The sequence below is a fragment of the Barbus barbus genome, assembly GCF_936440315.1.
Source record: "Barbus barbus genome assembly, chromosome: 29".
In the NCBI taxonomy this organism is placed as follows: Eukaryota; Metazoa; Chordata; class Actinopteri; order Cypriniformes; family Cyprinidae; genus Barbus; species Barbus barbus.
This window is the reverse complement of record NC_136757.1, coordinates 28263596-28275958: the sequence shown is the minus strand read 5'-3', so window position 1 is coordinate 28275958 and position 12363 is coordinate 28263596. Positions and strand designations below refer to the sequence as shown.

At 37.6% G+C, this 12363-nt stretch overlaps 2 protein-coding genes across 3 annotated transcripts in view; both read right to left on the bottom strand.

Annotated features, from left to right (window-relative positions):
- LOC306849892 (uncharacterized protein) overlaps window positions 1-12363 on the bottom strand; it is a gene marked incomplete at its 5' end in the record, with an annotated part of 704045 nt that overhangs the window by 620921 nt on the left and 70761 nt on the right. The window lies entirely within an intron of this gene.
- Window positions 9312-12363, bottom strand: part of LOC306849909 (4-galactosyl-N-acetylglucosaminide 3-alpha-L-fucosyltransferase 9-like) — a 4035-nt gene continuing 983 nt past the window's right edge. The window contains exons 1-2 of one of the 2 annotated variants that reach the window (XM_079385290.1): window positions 11817-12031; window positions 9312-11592 (exon numbers count right to left, since the gene is read on the bottom strand). In XM_079385290.1, coding sequence (XP_079241416.1) covers window positions 10473-11585 — 1113 coding nt within the window. In that variant the 5' untranslated portion in view covers window positions 11586-11592; window positions 11817-12031 and the 3' untranslated portion in view covers window positions 9312-10472. Of the gene's footprint in view, window positions 11593-11816; window positions 12032-12363 lie in introns of those variants that run through there. The other variant, XM_079385289.1, reaches the window with a different exon arrangement.

The window sequence follows — 12363 nt, the reverse complement described above, 5'->3', positions numbered from 1 at the left end:
GTCAAGACCGAGTCCAAAGAGGTTCGAGTCCAAATGAGACAGTCAAAACGGAGAAATAAAATAAAAGCATCTTCTTCAAAACCACATACTTAATTATTAAATAATTTATGTGACACGAGAGACAACATATCTTCTATTCTAATATAATAATTTTGCATTATTATTTGTAATGATCTAAAAGCATGTGCAGCAACACTGTAGGATCAAATTAGACCATTTTATTTACTTTAGGTTTAGCAGTTTCACTAAAATCACATAAGCTGAAGTGCAACTTCACATTTTCAGCATTTTTATTATAGTGTAACAATCACATTCTGGGCTGCCAATGGAAAATATTAGAAAGAACAAGCAACATAAGTCTAAAAAATAAACCCACATGTTCCCATTCTTGAACTTGTTACTTGTTCTAAAGCAGGGTGTCCAAACTCAGTCCTGGAGGGCCGGTGTCCTGCAGAGTTTCGCTCCACTTGCCTCAAAACACCTGCCTGAAAGTTTAGTATGCTTAGATGAGCTGTTTCAGGTGTGTTTGATAAGGGTTGGAGCTGAATTCTGCAGGACACCAGCCCTCCAGGACCAAGTTTTGAGACCCCTGTCCTAAAGAAACCATAGTACAATGTAACCCTCCCAAGCAAGGCTGTGTAGCATATAAACACCTTCAGCTCTGTGTCTGTGTGTGGCCGCGCATACATTTGTTTGCTGTTTACCTTTAGACCATATAATATAAGTGCAATATATATCCCCCGGGGATAGGGGGATATAGACAGAATTACAGGTGTTAAGCTCAGGCCATTTTTAATAATAGAAATAAAAATCATTTAGTTCAGTTAGAGAACAGACAATTAAAGATTGAAAAATTAAAGAAATTAAAAATTGAAAGGTTTTTTTTATTGTTTCTAGGCTGGACGATATGGCAAAACAAATTGATATTCATAGAATATTTTACCAATTCTCGATTTTGTACTATTTTAACTAGTCAACTTGAAAATATAACTACAACATGATTCAAGCAACTTTTCTTTATTAAACCTCTAGTTAAAGAACATTCTATTCTAAGTGCACCACACACAAAGTTGTCATCATGATGTAAATGTTAAACAAATCACTAAATATCTTTGCAGAAAAGATGCATGAACTACAGCTACATCTTGTACAAACTTTTCTTATGCATAAGCCTATATGTTCAGAAATAATACAAGAACAATGCTTAAAAAATTCTCAAGTAATTCAAATTCAAAATGACTGAAGGTATAACACCTAGAGTGCTATTATTAACTATAAATGCTCTGTAAAAACAATGAACAGTAGTTTTCAGCCTGTCACCCTGATGCCAACATGAAATATCAGACATACAGTAGTAGTTCTTCACGGGTTTTTATTCGATTACGCTGCTTTTCCATTGTTTTTCTATGTAAACATGGACGCGTTTGACTGTTGCGCTCGCGTCTCTTGCAGTGTCTCGTGCATGAAACAGCTTTCTAAAAACGAGGCGTTCTAGTTATTAAAAGATGTTTAACTCCAATCTTCTTGCATTTTTTCCTATTCCACTGCCCGCGTCGCATCTGTCAACACAAAAGCGCATATTCTGTGTGAATGGCATAGAGAGCATCACAAGAGGTCGGTTAATCATGTGCGCTGAATGGTTCTTCTCTCTTTACTGTTATTGTCAAGGTGTCTAATTCTAGCGTTTGGTAATATTTCTATTCAAAATCGCGATTCCTCGATTTATAAAAAATAAATTTGTGGCAAAACATTAAAGTCGATAAAATTAATCCATAAAATCTGAAAACTCGCCCAGCCATAGCCCCAGTGTTTGCTTATTTTTACTTTATTTAAATTTGGTGTAATTTATTTATTTTATTTTACATCAAGGTGTTTGATCCTCCAGGCTTTATTCATTTTGTTCTTATTCGTTCTGTTTCTTATTCATTTGGTTCCACAGCGTTTTTTTTTTTTTTTTTTTTTTTTAACATTTGTAAGTTTGTTATTTTATATTGGGCTTATAGCATACATATGGTGTATTCGTTTTGTTAATAAAAGTCCCATGTTTATTGCAGAAAATGTGTCGTTGTAAGTTATAGATAAGCAATTGAGCAGAATTGCGATATTGAAAGTAAAAGTGAAATGCGCACGGGCATTTATTAGCTATTTAAAAGCGAAGGAAAGTGAGCTGGAAGAGAGGGAAAACTCCAACAAACTTTGTAAAACCAAACTGTATTATGCAACTCGCCGACATTGTGTCTGTGGCCAAAATAAAAATTAATTATGCCTCTGAGCATCACGCACACTTGGAGCCAGGCATATGACGCAGCCGTGCATTTACCAGGCGACCAATGGCAATGCCCGTTCTAGATGGATTGTAAATTAAACCATTTACATTACCCATTTTCCGAACAAGCGAGCCAGATTAATGGTTTTGTTTTGAAAGAGAAAAAAAGCAAATATAGCTGGACTCCGTCGAGACCAACTAGAACATTTGGTGAGTCCAATGACAAGACAAGTCCGAGTCCAAATACCAACGAGTCCAAGACAAGTCCAAGAAGACAGAAAAACGTCCGCGACCGGACTCGAGTACTACAGCCCTAATGCATCCACACATGCACAGGTCCAAGGCCTTTAAATTTGCAAGCACAACATGCTCATGAACACTAGTTGTTCCTCTTACTTTCATTCTTCCCCATTCACTTTCAATGGCCAGCCATTTTTGATAAGTGTGACTTTGTGCAATTTTGTACAAAATTAAAGCATTTAAAAGCAAACTTCCTGATTAAACATTAAAGCACACTAGTGTGAGAAACAGTGCAATTTTTTTTTATCTCATATTTTTATCTCGCGCTCAAAATTATTAATAAAAATGCTTTTTTCACTCAAAAAAAATTAGGTGCCTACTTTCAGATTAATCAGATGCACATAGAAACACAAAACCAGTCCTAAATGAAACAAACCTATTTTCATAATGTTTTGTCTAGAACAGTGCTTTCCAAACCTGTCCTGGAGGCCCCCCTGCCCTGCACCTTTTGTATGTCTCCCTTATCTAACACACCTGATTCCACTCATCAGCTCGTTAGTAGAGACTGCAAGAACTAAATTAGGTGTGTAGACATACAAATGTGCAGGGCAGGGGGTCCTCCAGGACAGGTTTGGGAAGCACTGGTCTAGAACAATGGTTTTCAAACATGTCCAGCAAGAACCCTTGCCCTACACATTTTGTATGTCTCCCTTGTCAGACACACCCAAATCAGGTCTCACAGTCTCTACTAACGAGCTGATGAGTTGAATCAGGTGTGTCTGATAAGGAAGACATACAAAATGTGCAGGGTAGGGGTTCTTGCTGGACAGGTTTGAAAACCACTGGTCTAGAAAGAAAAGGCTAAAGTTAGAGTGTGTGCGTGCGTGCGTGCATGAGAGAGCGAGAGAGAGTTTCACAATCTGATTCTGCTTTAGTCTAGATTTAAACTGCTGATTTTGTCTGGCCAGAGGAGAATGACACTATTTAGACAAACTATTTCCCCGTCTAAATACTGTAAAGCTGATATAAATCCACCCAGCTTTATATCAAGCCGATGTAAAGCTGCTTTGACACAATTTGCATTGTTAAAAGCGTTATACAAATAATATTGACTTGACAGAGATAGAGAGAGAGAGAGAGTTATCATAAAAGCATATTGCGTGCAGTTAGGGTAGGATGAAATAGGTGTAATACAATATTTTGTATGCATGGGTGTGTGTGAGATAGCGTGAGTATACATGCATCCACACATGCACAGGTCCAAGGCCTTTAAGTTTGCAAGCACAACATGCTCATGAACACTAGTTGTTCCTCTTACTTTCATTCTTCCCCATTCACTTTCAATGGCCAGCCATTTTTGATAAGTGTGACTTTGTGCAATTTTGTACAAAATTAAAGCATTTAAAAGCAAACTTCCTGATTAAACATTAAAGCACACTAGTGTGATAAACAGTGCAATTATTATTTTTTTATCTCATATTTTTATCTCACGCTCAAAATTATTCATAAAAATGCTTTTTTCACTTAAAAAATTAGGTGCCTACTTTCAGATAAATGAGGCCTACGATTAATCAGATGAAACACAAAACCAGTCCTAAATGAAAGAAAACAAGTTGACAAAAAGATTGAATCCAATATTTGGTGATAATATAGCATAATAGCAGATTTATAAGCAATTGTTTCGAGTCCAGTCATTTTTGAATGGGAACACCACAAGTGTGACAAGAATCCGAACACAAACAGAGGGTTAATTCAGTTCCTCACCTGATTAAAAGAGAGAAAAAAATCTGTAATTTTGTGTTCCATATAGAGCCAATGTTTAATGATTAACAGACAGAAACACGGAAGTCTCTTTAAAGCATGATTTCCTTGAAAAAAATAGTGCCAATGTTTGGAAAGGGAGGGCGTTGAATGGGTGTGTTGTGGATGGGGACTTTAAAACACGTCTATTCATTTATACTGTTATCAGCACATGTTGAAGTAGATTCGTCTCTTGTCGTCTCTGAGAGAATATGCGCTGTTAATGCAGCTGACACAGAACAGCCAGAGAACCACACCAGCCAATCCCAGCGCACTCCCTCAGCAGAATTATAATCATATGCACCTGTCTCACATCAGCACACTCATCAAGTTGGCTTTATAGGCAGATTCATCACCTCACTCCAACATCCGGTCTTGTTTACACGCATTACACTTCACTATGCAAGTATATTCCTTCAAGTGTGATTTCCTGTACTTACCTCCTATGTTCTCTTCAGCGTGTTATCCCCGTCCTCAATCGTCTCCGGTCTAGATACTGGTGTGGTTTCTCTCTCCATCCCATCCATCCACGATCTCCTGGTCCTGTAAGACAAGCCTACCATCACCTACCTCATCAAGATATCCGAAGTTGTATTGCTCAGAATACTCACCTGATCCCCTGCTCATTCTGCTGTGTTATTCTAATAAACCATTTAACCGTCCTCTCTTTGTCCTGGGTATACTTCCGTAACAGCAGCTTTTTCACTTTCTGTATGACAGAAGTTAAGATGTTCACCGGCATAAATATTGCGCAAAGTTTGCACGTTGCTTGTGTGATATCCATCGGCTCGCCTTCATGGTTTAAAACCGAAATATTTCCAGTATAGCGACGTAACCACAAACCCCCATGCATATGTATCTTAAACGCAAGGATACATGAAAGAGGAAACAAATACAACCAGGCTGACTAATGGAGTGCTACTAGTCAGTTAAAGGGATAGATAGTCACCTTCATGTTGTTCCAAACCCATGAGACCTTCGTTCATCTTCAGAACACAAATTAAAATATTTTTGATAAAATCCGAGAGCTCTCTGACCCTCCCATAGACAGCAAGGGTGCTACCATGATCAAGGTCCAGAAACGTAGCAAGGACATCAGTAAAATAGTCCACGTGCCATCAGGGGTTCAACTGTAATTTTACAAAGCTACGAGAATACGTTTTGTGCGCAAAGAAAACAAAAACAATGACTTTATTCAACAACTCTTCTCCTCCTCATAGCATTTGCAGCTGCTTGCCGCTGTTATGGAGAGAGTATCATGACGCATGTGCTTGCTTCCACTTGACGTAAACAATGCATGTGCGGACTGATGCATGTCCGTGTTCTCGTAGCTTTGTAAAATTACAGTTGAACCCCTGATGTTACACGGACTATTTTATTGATGTCCTTGCTACGTTTCTGGACCTTGATCATGGTAGTTACCTTTCTGTCTATGCAGTGTCTGAGAGCTCTCGGATTTTATCAAAAATATCTTAATTTGTGTTCTGAAGATGAACAGAGGTCTCACAGGTTTGGAACGACATGAGGGCGATTAATGAAAGAATTTAAATTTTTGGGTGAACTAACCCTTTAACAATTTCCTCTAAACTGCTGGACAATGTGGGCATCTCTCAGGTCTCTATCTGAAGATCAATCACATATTATCTTCATACCTCAATTCACTAGTACAAATGAATTTTCCCACCTGCCATGTCAAAACTGTTAAGCTTAAGTTCAAAACCTAACATTCATTCACGAATCCGGTCCATGAACTTCCGTTCACTCACCACATGGACTCTTGCACTACACCCCTGTTGCACTTCACCATTGGACTACAATTCCCATCATCCATTGCACTGACGACACACAGCTGTCACCAATCTCACATTGCTCTGATTACACAGCTGATCACACAATCACACACGCTTTATAAGCCTTGGACTTCCTCTCTATCATTGCTGAGCATTGTACAGCGTATATCACTCTCCTAGCGATAGCTACTCTACGGAGCTCACTTAGTTGGCCTGGCCTGGCTTGGCTTGGCCTTTCGTTTTCTAGTGTTTTGATTCTTGCCCGTGTTTCCTGGATTAACCCTTTGCCTTGCCATTCGGACTCTGTTTGTACTTCTCTTGGACTACTGCTCGTGTACCTGGATTATCTCCCTGCCTTGCCCTATTGGATATTGTTCGCCGATCGTCGACCCACGCTTGCCCTAGGATTACTCTTTGTCTTGCCTGTGATGTTCCTGTTTGCCATTGCATGAATCTTGTTTTGTGACCTCGCCTTTGAATAAAGCCTTGCAAATGCATCCTCATGCCTCACGTCTTGTTACAGATAGTACCATTATTAATACTGTTTCGTCCAATGTTACAGCTAATCACGAGTTGCTGTTGGGAAAGATGATTCCCATGTTGGCCTCACTATAAAGGTGCGCCATGTGATTATAAAAGTGCACCTGTGGTGGAAGCTGGAGTTCCCTTGTATGCTAGAGCGCTCTTTGCATTGATTGTTTGTTGTGAAGCTTGCATGCTTATATTTGCCCTGTACTTTTGATTTTTGACACTGTTTATGGCAAAGAAGGTCTGTGTCGTTTGATAGCTTGGTGAACGATGGCTCATTCGATCTTGTTTCTCTTTGCACCTTTCATAGTTTTTGTTACATAGTGGTAAAATCTGAAAGAGGGAAAGAACAGCTAAGATATCACGTGATATATGGGCCACCCTGAGTTTTCAATTGTGTATAGAACTCTAGTTTAGAGACCTGTGCATGCCCACCTCTGCATATTTTTGATTTGTAGTAAAGAGTAGTTTATTTAGGGTGAATGACGTCAAGTTTACTGCTACAATATGGCGGACGGCTTATGTATAGCGGCCCATAGAAACAGTCGCTAATGAGGCATCTACATATACTATATATCTATGTTCCCACCTTCCGAAAAACGAAATGTGTTTTGATTGGTTAACTGTCCCAGTGCAGACATATTAAAGTGGTAACGTTGTTGTTGTTTTTTGGCTAAATCACGTTTTAAATGTCAACAACAGCTTAAAAATAACTGCATATACTATGTACAGATAAGTGCAATGGTAATATGTATCGTGTTTATTGTTCCTTAATACTTTATTCTGAAGTAAAACTGAAAATTTTCACCTCGTGCTATTTCCAAGGAAGAGAAATTCAATAAAAAATGACTTCTTAAATCTATTTGCGCGCCTTGTGATGGATTGGCAATTCATCCAGGGAGTTTCCCAACTGTGGCTCAAGATAAACACAGATGTTTGGATAATAGAATGGATGGATGGATGACTTCTTAAAAGATTTATTTAAAGATACAGTTCACAACTTTGAAAGTATTTTTTTTTTTTAATACAAATTTCAGGACAAAAAGGGGTAGTTTTGTTATTTTTTATCAGTTTGTTTATTTATTATTTGTTTTTTGTTTTTGTTTTTGGAAGAAGAATATGCCATTTTTTAAACCATTTTAATCATACTGTTATAAAGTCAAAAAAGTGTGTTCAGGACAAACTGGATTGTGCAATCAGTTATATGGTCATAAACAGCAAGACAACCCCCTCATTTAAACAGGCTATGGGACTGTGCCATGTGAAACTCATAAACCTGAATAACCAGTCTCATGGCCAGGCCACCCATAACCTGTAATACTGCCACCAATAATACTGTTTTACTGTATATTTGATGAAACAAATGCAGCTTTGATAAGCAGAAGAAACTTATATCAAAAAACATTAAAAAACCTAAATGTTTCCAAACAACTTTGTGTTTGTGTGTGTGTGTGTGTGTGTGTGTGTGTGTGTGTGTGTGTGTACATTTCATATGATATTTTTATGACCTTTGCAATGTACTATTTTGAACCAATGTAATGAACATAGTCAGGTAGGTTACCATGAGATATGATCCAAATCAGAGCACGGTCCCTTTTAGGTGTTTTTTTAGCTTTAATGCGAGTCATTATTACCATTGCCTTTCAACACCAAATCTTCTTCCGGCAAACAGAGAAGAAAAATGTGATGTTGTACTGATAGAATTCTAGGCTGTTGGGAGTAGTCACAAATAAAAACACCCCTTAGAAGTCAGGAGCATATTGAAATGTGGAAGTTAGTTAATTAATAGGTCTTCAAAGCAAAGTCTCTGCAAGGCTACAGTGGTACTGGCTGACAAGTCCTGATTTTCACTCGTTACTATTGAAGTAATTGAAGTAAGTAATACTATTGAAGTGTTAGCAATTGTCAGTGCACAGGTCTTAAGGATAGTACAAAACAAACCTGTTATTAAAATGAACAATGCACAGTCTTACAGACTAGGGTGAAGTCAGAATGTTCAGACATCGGTCCCAAATCTTTGTGTTTTAGAAAACTTTGAATGACAAACTGTACGTGGTGCGGCATGATTTTGGACAGCTGTTGGAAATAGACTTGAGTCTGCATACGGTCATAATTTATGAATCACAACCCGCTAAATGGGCTAGTGATTTGATGTGCTTTACCCACCTGACTTCACTGGAGCTATAATAATCTATCATAATCTAATAATAGCTAGCTATACTGTTGGCTAAACAAATCTATTCAGACGGGCTTAGCTAACGTTAGTATTTAGCTGGGAGAGCATGAGAAGAGAGAATAATTAAGTTCACTTGTCACTGAGTTTAAGATGTTAAATTAGTTAAACCACCTGTTGCTCACCATGATACAACCTCGCTCTCTCTCTTCTGTCAGACTGTGGCGGCAGTAGTGGGCGTGGTCAACCTGTGATTTCAATCGAGAAAAAGGCCTTTCATCCTGGTGGGTATGACCGCCCACTGAGACACACCTTCACATTCAAGCAAAACTTTTCAACTCGCAAACAAAAGTTTTAGACCCGCAAAATAAGACAGCAGAAAAGTGCTTTTGTGATGAAAAGTGTTTGAAGTGCACAAAGAAAAATACGATTTTTCAAAGATTTACACGCACTGCAAATTATTTTGTTTTCAATTTCTCTATTTTTGAACCTTAAGAAGACTTTTTTTTTTTTTGCAATCTTTTATTTTTAATTACAATATAAATAGTTTTGCTCTCAAACACAGTACGTTTGATTGAATAAAAAAAAGACAAAAAAAAGACAGATTTCAGGCACACATCTAAACTAATTAATCAATGTCTGTGGGTTTACCCAACAGTGACATAAAGACAGCATAATGAAGATGAAGATGTGGTCAAATCTAACACACCTGAATCAGCCTCAAGTTCTGTCAACAACAATGAATCCTGTGCATGCGCGCCTTATTCGGAGTGTTACACTAAGTGCAAATAGCCCATCTTGTTGGCAAAGGCTATTTACACTAATTCCGCCCACTAACGTGTGATTTGGTTAGTCAATTTAAAAAAAGAAGCTAATTCAACATCAGTTTCAGTGGCGTAGGTAAGGCGCATGCATTTTGACGCGTTCGAGTCTACCTTTTGCCAAACATTTTTTCTCCCTTTTCAAATCTCATATCGCATCAGAAAGGCATTTATTTTCAATAAAAAAATTAAGGAAATAATCAAAAAGTTGAAAATAAAGTATCGGGTAGGGTTAGGGTAGGTGTAGGGAGGGCTTTATTGTCCCAATAAGGTGGCATCCATTTAATAAATTTGAATTAAAATTACATTTACACTCAATGCGTTATTATTGCGTACTGTTTTATAATGCACTACAAAACTGAGGTGCAGATAATTGCCACTATTTGCAATAAGTAGTATAAATAGCAGAAAATCTGGCTATTTTAACATAGCGTAAATAGCATCTGTCACTAAAAAATATGCTATTTACACTTAGTGCAAATAGCCGCTGCCTTTATTATTGGCTTGTCCTGACAAAATGAGTGTGTTCATAAATGCAATAAAGCAACATATAAATATTTGCATGTATTTCTTCACCATATTATTTTATCAAGAGTTATTCACAAATGAATTAAAAAAAAAATTAAAAAACAAGCGAATACGAAAAGAGCAAGTTCAGAGCTGGAATATAAAATAAAACGAACAAGAGGTACAATCATCTTCATTTTATTAGCAGGTCATCCATGAGCAATAATTGATTAAAATATTTCTACCAAAAGAGAATCAAAATCTAATATCAAAAGTAACAGTAAATATACTCTATTTCATAAACGTTGTAGTCAGTAACTGATGATGTAAGAAAATCTGAGGTAACTTTAATTGAAATACCAATCATAGAGATCATGAGCTTCTTTATATTCCTTGTGTCGTGCTACATGGTCACAGGCAGTGCAAATAGCCAGAACAAACTCTTGAGTCTGTAATATTAAATGAGGACTTGGAGTGAGATGTTTCCTCCAGTTAAAGTACTTGCGATATGCATCTTCATCCTTGTCCAGCTGAAGCAGATATTCGGCTAGTGACTTTGCATCTGGGAAGTCATTGACATGAATGAAGGACTCAGCAGGAACAAAGTTTTCATAGTTTCTTCTCGGAGGACCCAACACCACAGGGACGGTACCTGCTGCGAGCGGCCCGTTTATCTTCTCAGTGATGTAGTCCTTGTGGATGGAGTTCTCAAAGGCAAGGTAAAATTTGCAGCTAGCCAGGGTTGGATAGTAATCATTATAATCAAGGAACCTTGCATAAGCCTTTCCAAACAAAGTCACTTGTATGTATTTGCTTAATTCTCTGTAAAAAACATTCCTTGCGTTGACACCAGTTGCGGGATCGTTGTTACTTACAATCCAACACACAAGTTTATCCTTTTTGGGAATCACAAAATCCTCATTAGGTTTCTTCTTGGTGGTCAAGCGCATCCGTACAGGAATATCAGCATCCTGCCTGTAGCTGAGAGTGAGATTGAACAGGTTTTCCAGACCCGGTATCCTTTTGGTGTTGGTTGGCGACTCCAAATGCAACCAAATCCACCTCTGGAACGGAGGACGAGGAGATGGAGGAAGGTTGGACAGATCCCAGCTGAGAGCTCTGTGATAAACGATGACATTATCTGCATCGTTGTACAGAGCTCTATCATCCGTCAGATGACAATTATCAATATTGTAAAACTTTTTGCAGACACTGAAATCAAATCTATAATTTTCAGGCCAAACCCATAACAGAAGTATAGGTTTCTCCTCTGCTGTATCAGTAAGAGAGTTATTGCTCTTGGCAGAGTTGATTTGTGAATTTTGGTCTGGACTAAAAACTGGAGGTGGACAGTTGTTTGAAGGTGAGAGCCAGAAAAACACAACGCCCAGAGAGATGACACCTGCCAGCGTCACTATGATACCCAGACGCAACAGCGATGGGCCATTTGTGTTTGACATTTTTGACCTAAAGAGAATAGTTGAAGAAGGTTTATTCCCTTGTACAAAAGAATTAAATGAAATTCTTCAATAACACTACTGTGGAATCAGTTCATATGTTTGTGAGAAGCAAAAGCTACACAAGTAAAAGTTAATCATTATCTTGTAATAAAATATAAAGTTGAACCTTTGACCATTTTAGTCTAATAAAAAAATATATTCAAATTATATTTTCTGAAACCAATACTTAACTCAATTCCTCACCTGAGAGAAAAAAATCTGTAGTTTTGTGTCCCATATACAGCCAATGTCTGATGACTGACAGACAGAAACACAGAAGAGAATGTCTTCAAAACATGATTTCCTTCAAAAGAAAGAAAAAATATTGGGTGTTCTTGAGGTGTGTGAGGCCTGGAGGAAGTGTCTTGAGAGGAGATACGACACGAACCAAACACAATTCAGTATGCAAGTATCAGTACGACACCAACCCTACCTTAGATAAGTCAACAGATCCGAACCAGTTTATCAACATTGACCAAAAAAAAGGCTGGGAGATATGGCACCAATACACAAAAAAAAGATTCACAATACAAATACACATAATATACTAATAAAACAAACAGTGTTTTATTTTCAGGTACAATAGTTGTATTTAGCAGGAGCATTCAAGAAATTGAATGAACAAATATAAAAATAAAACACTGTATATATTGATTCCTATTAAAGCAACTGTATTAAAGTTTTTCAGTCAAGAGTAGTGAGTGATTTTATTAACATTAAAGGAATAATTCACCCAAAA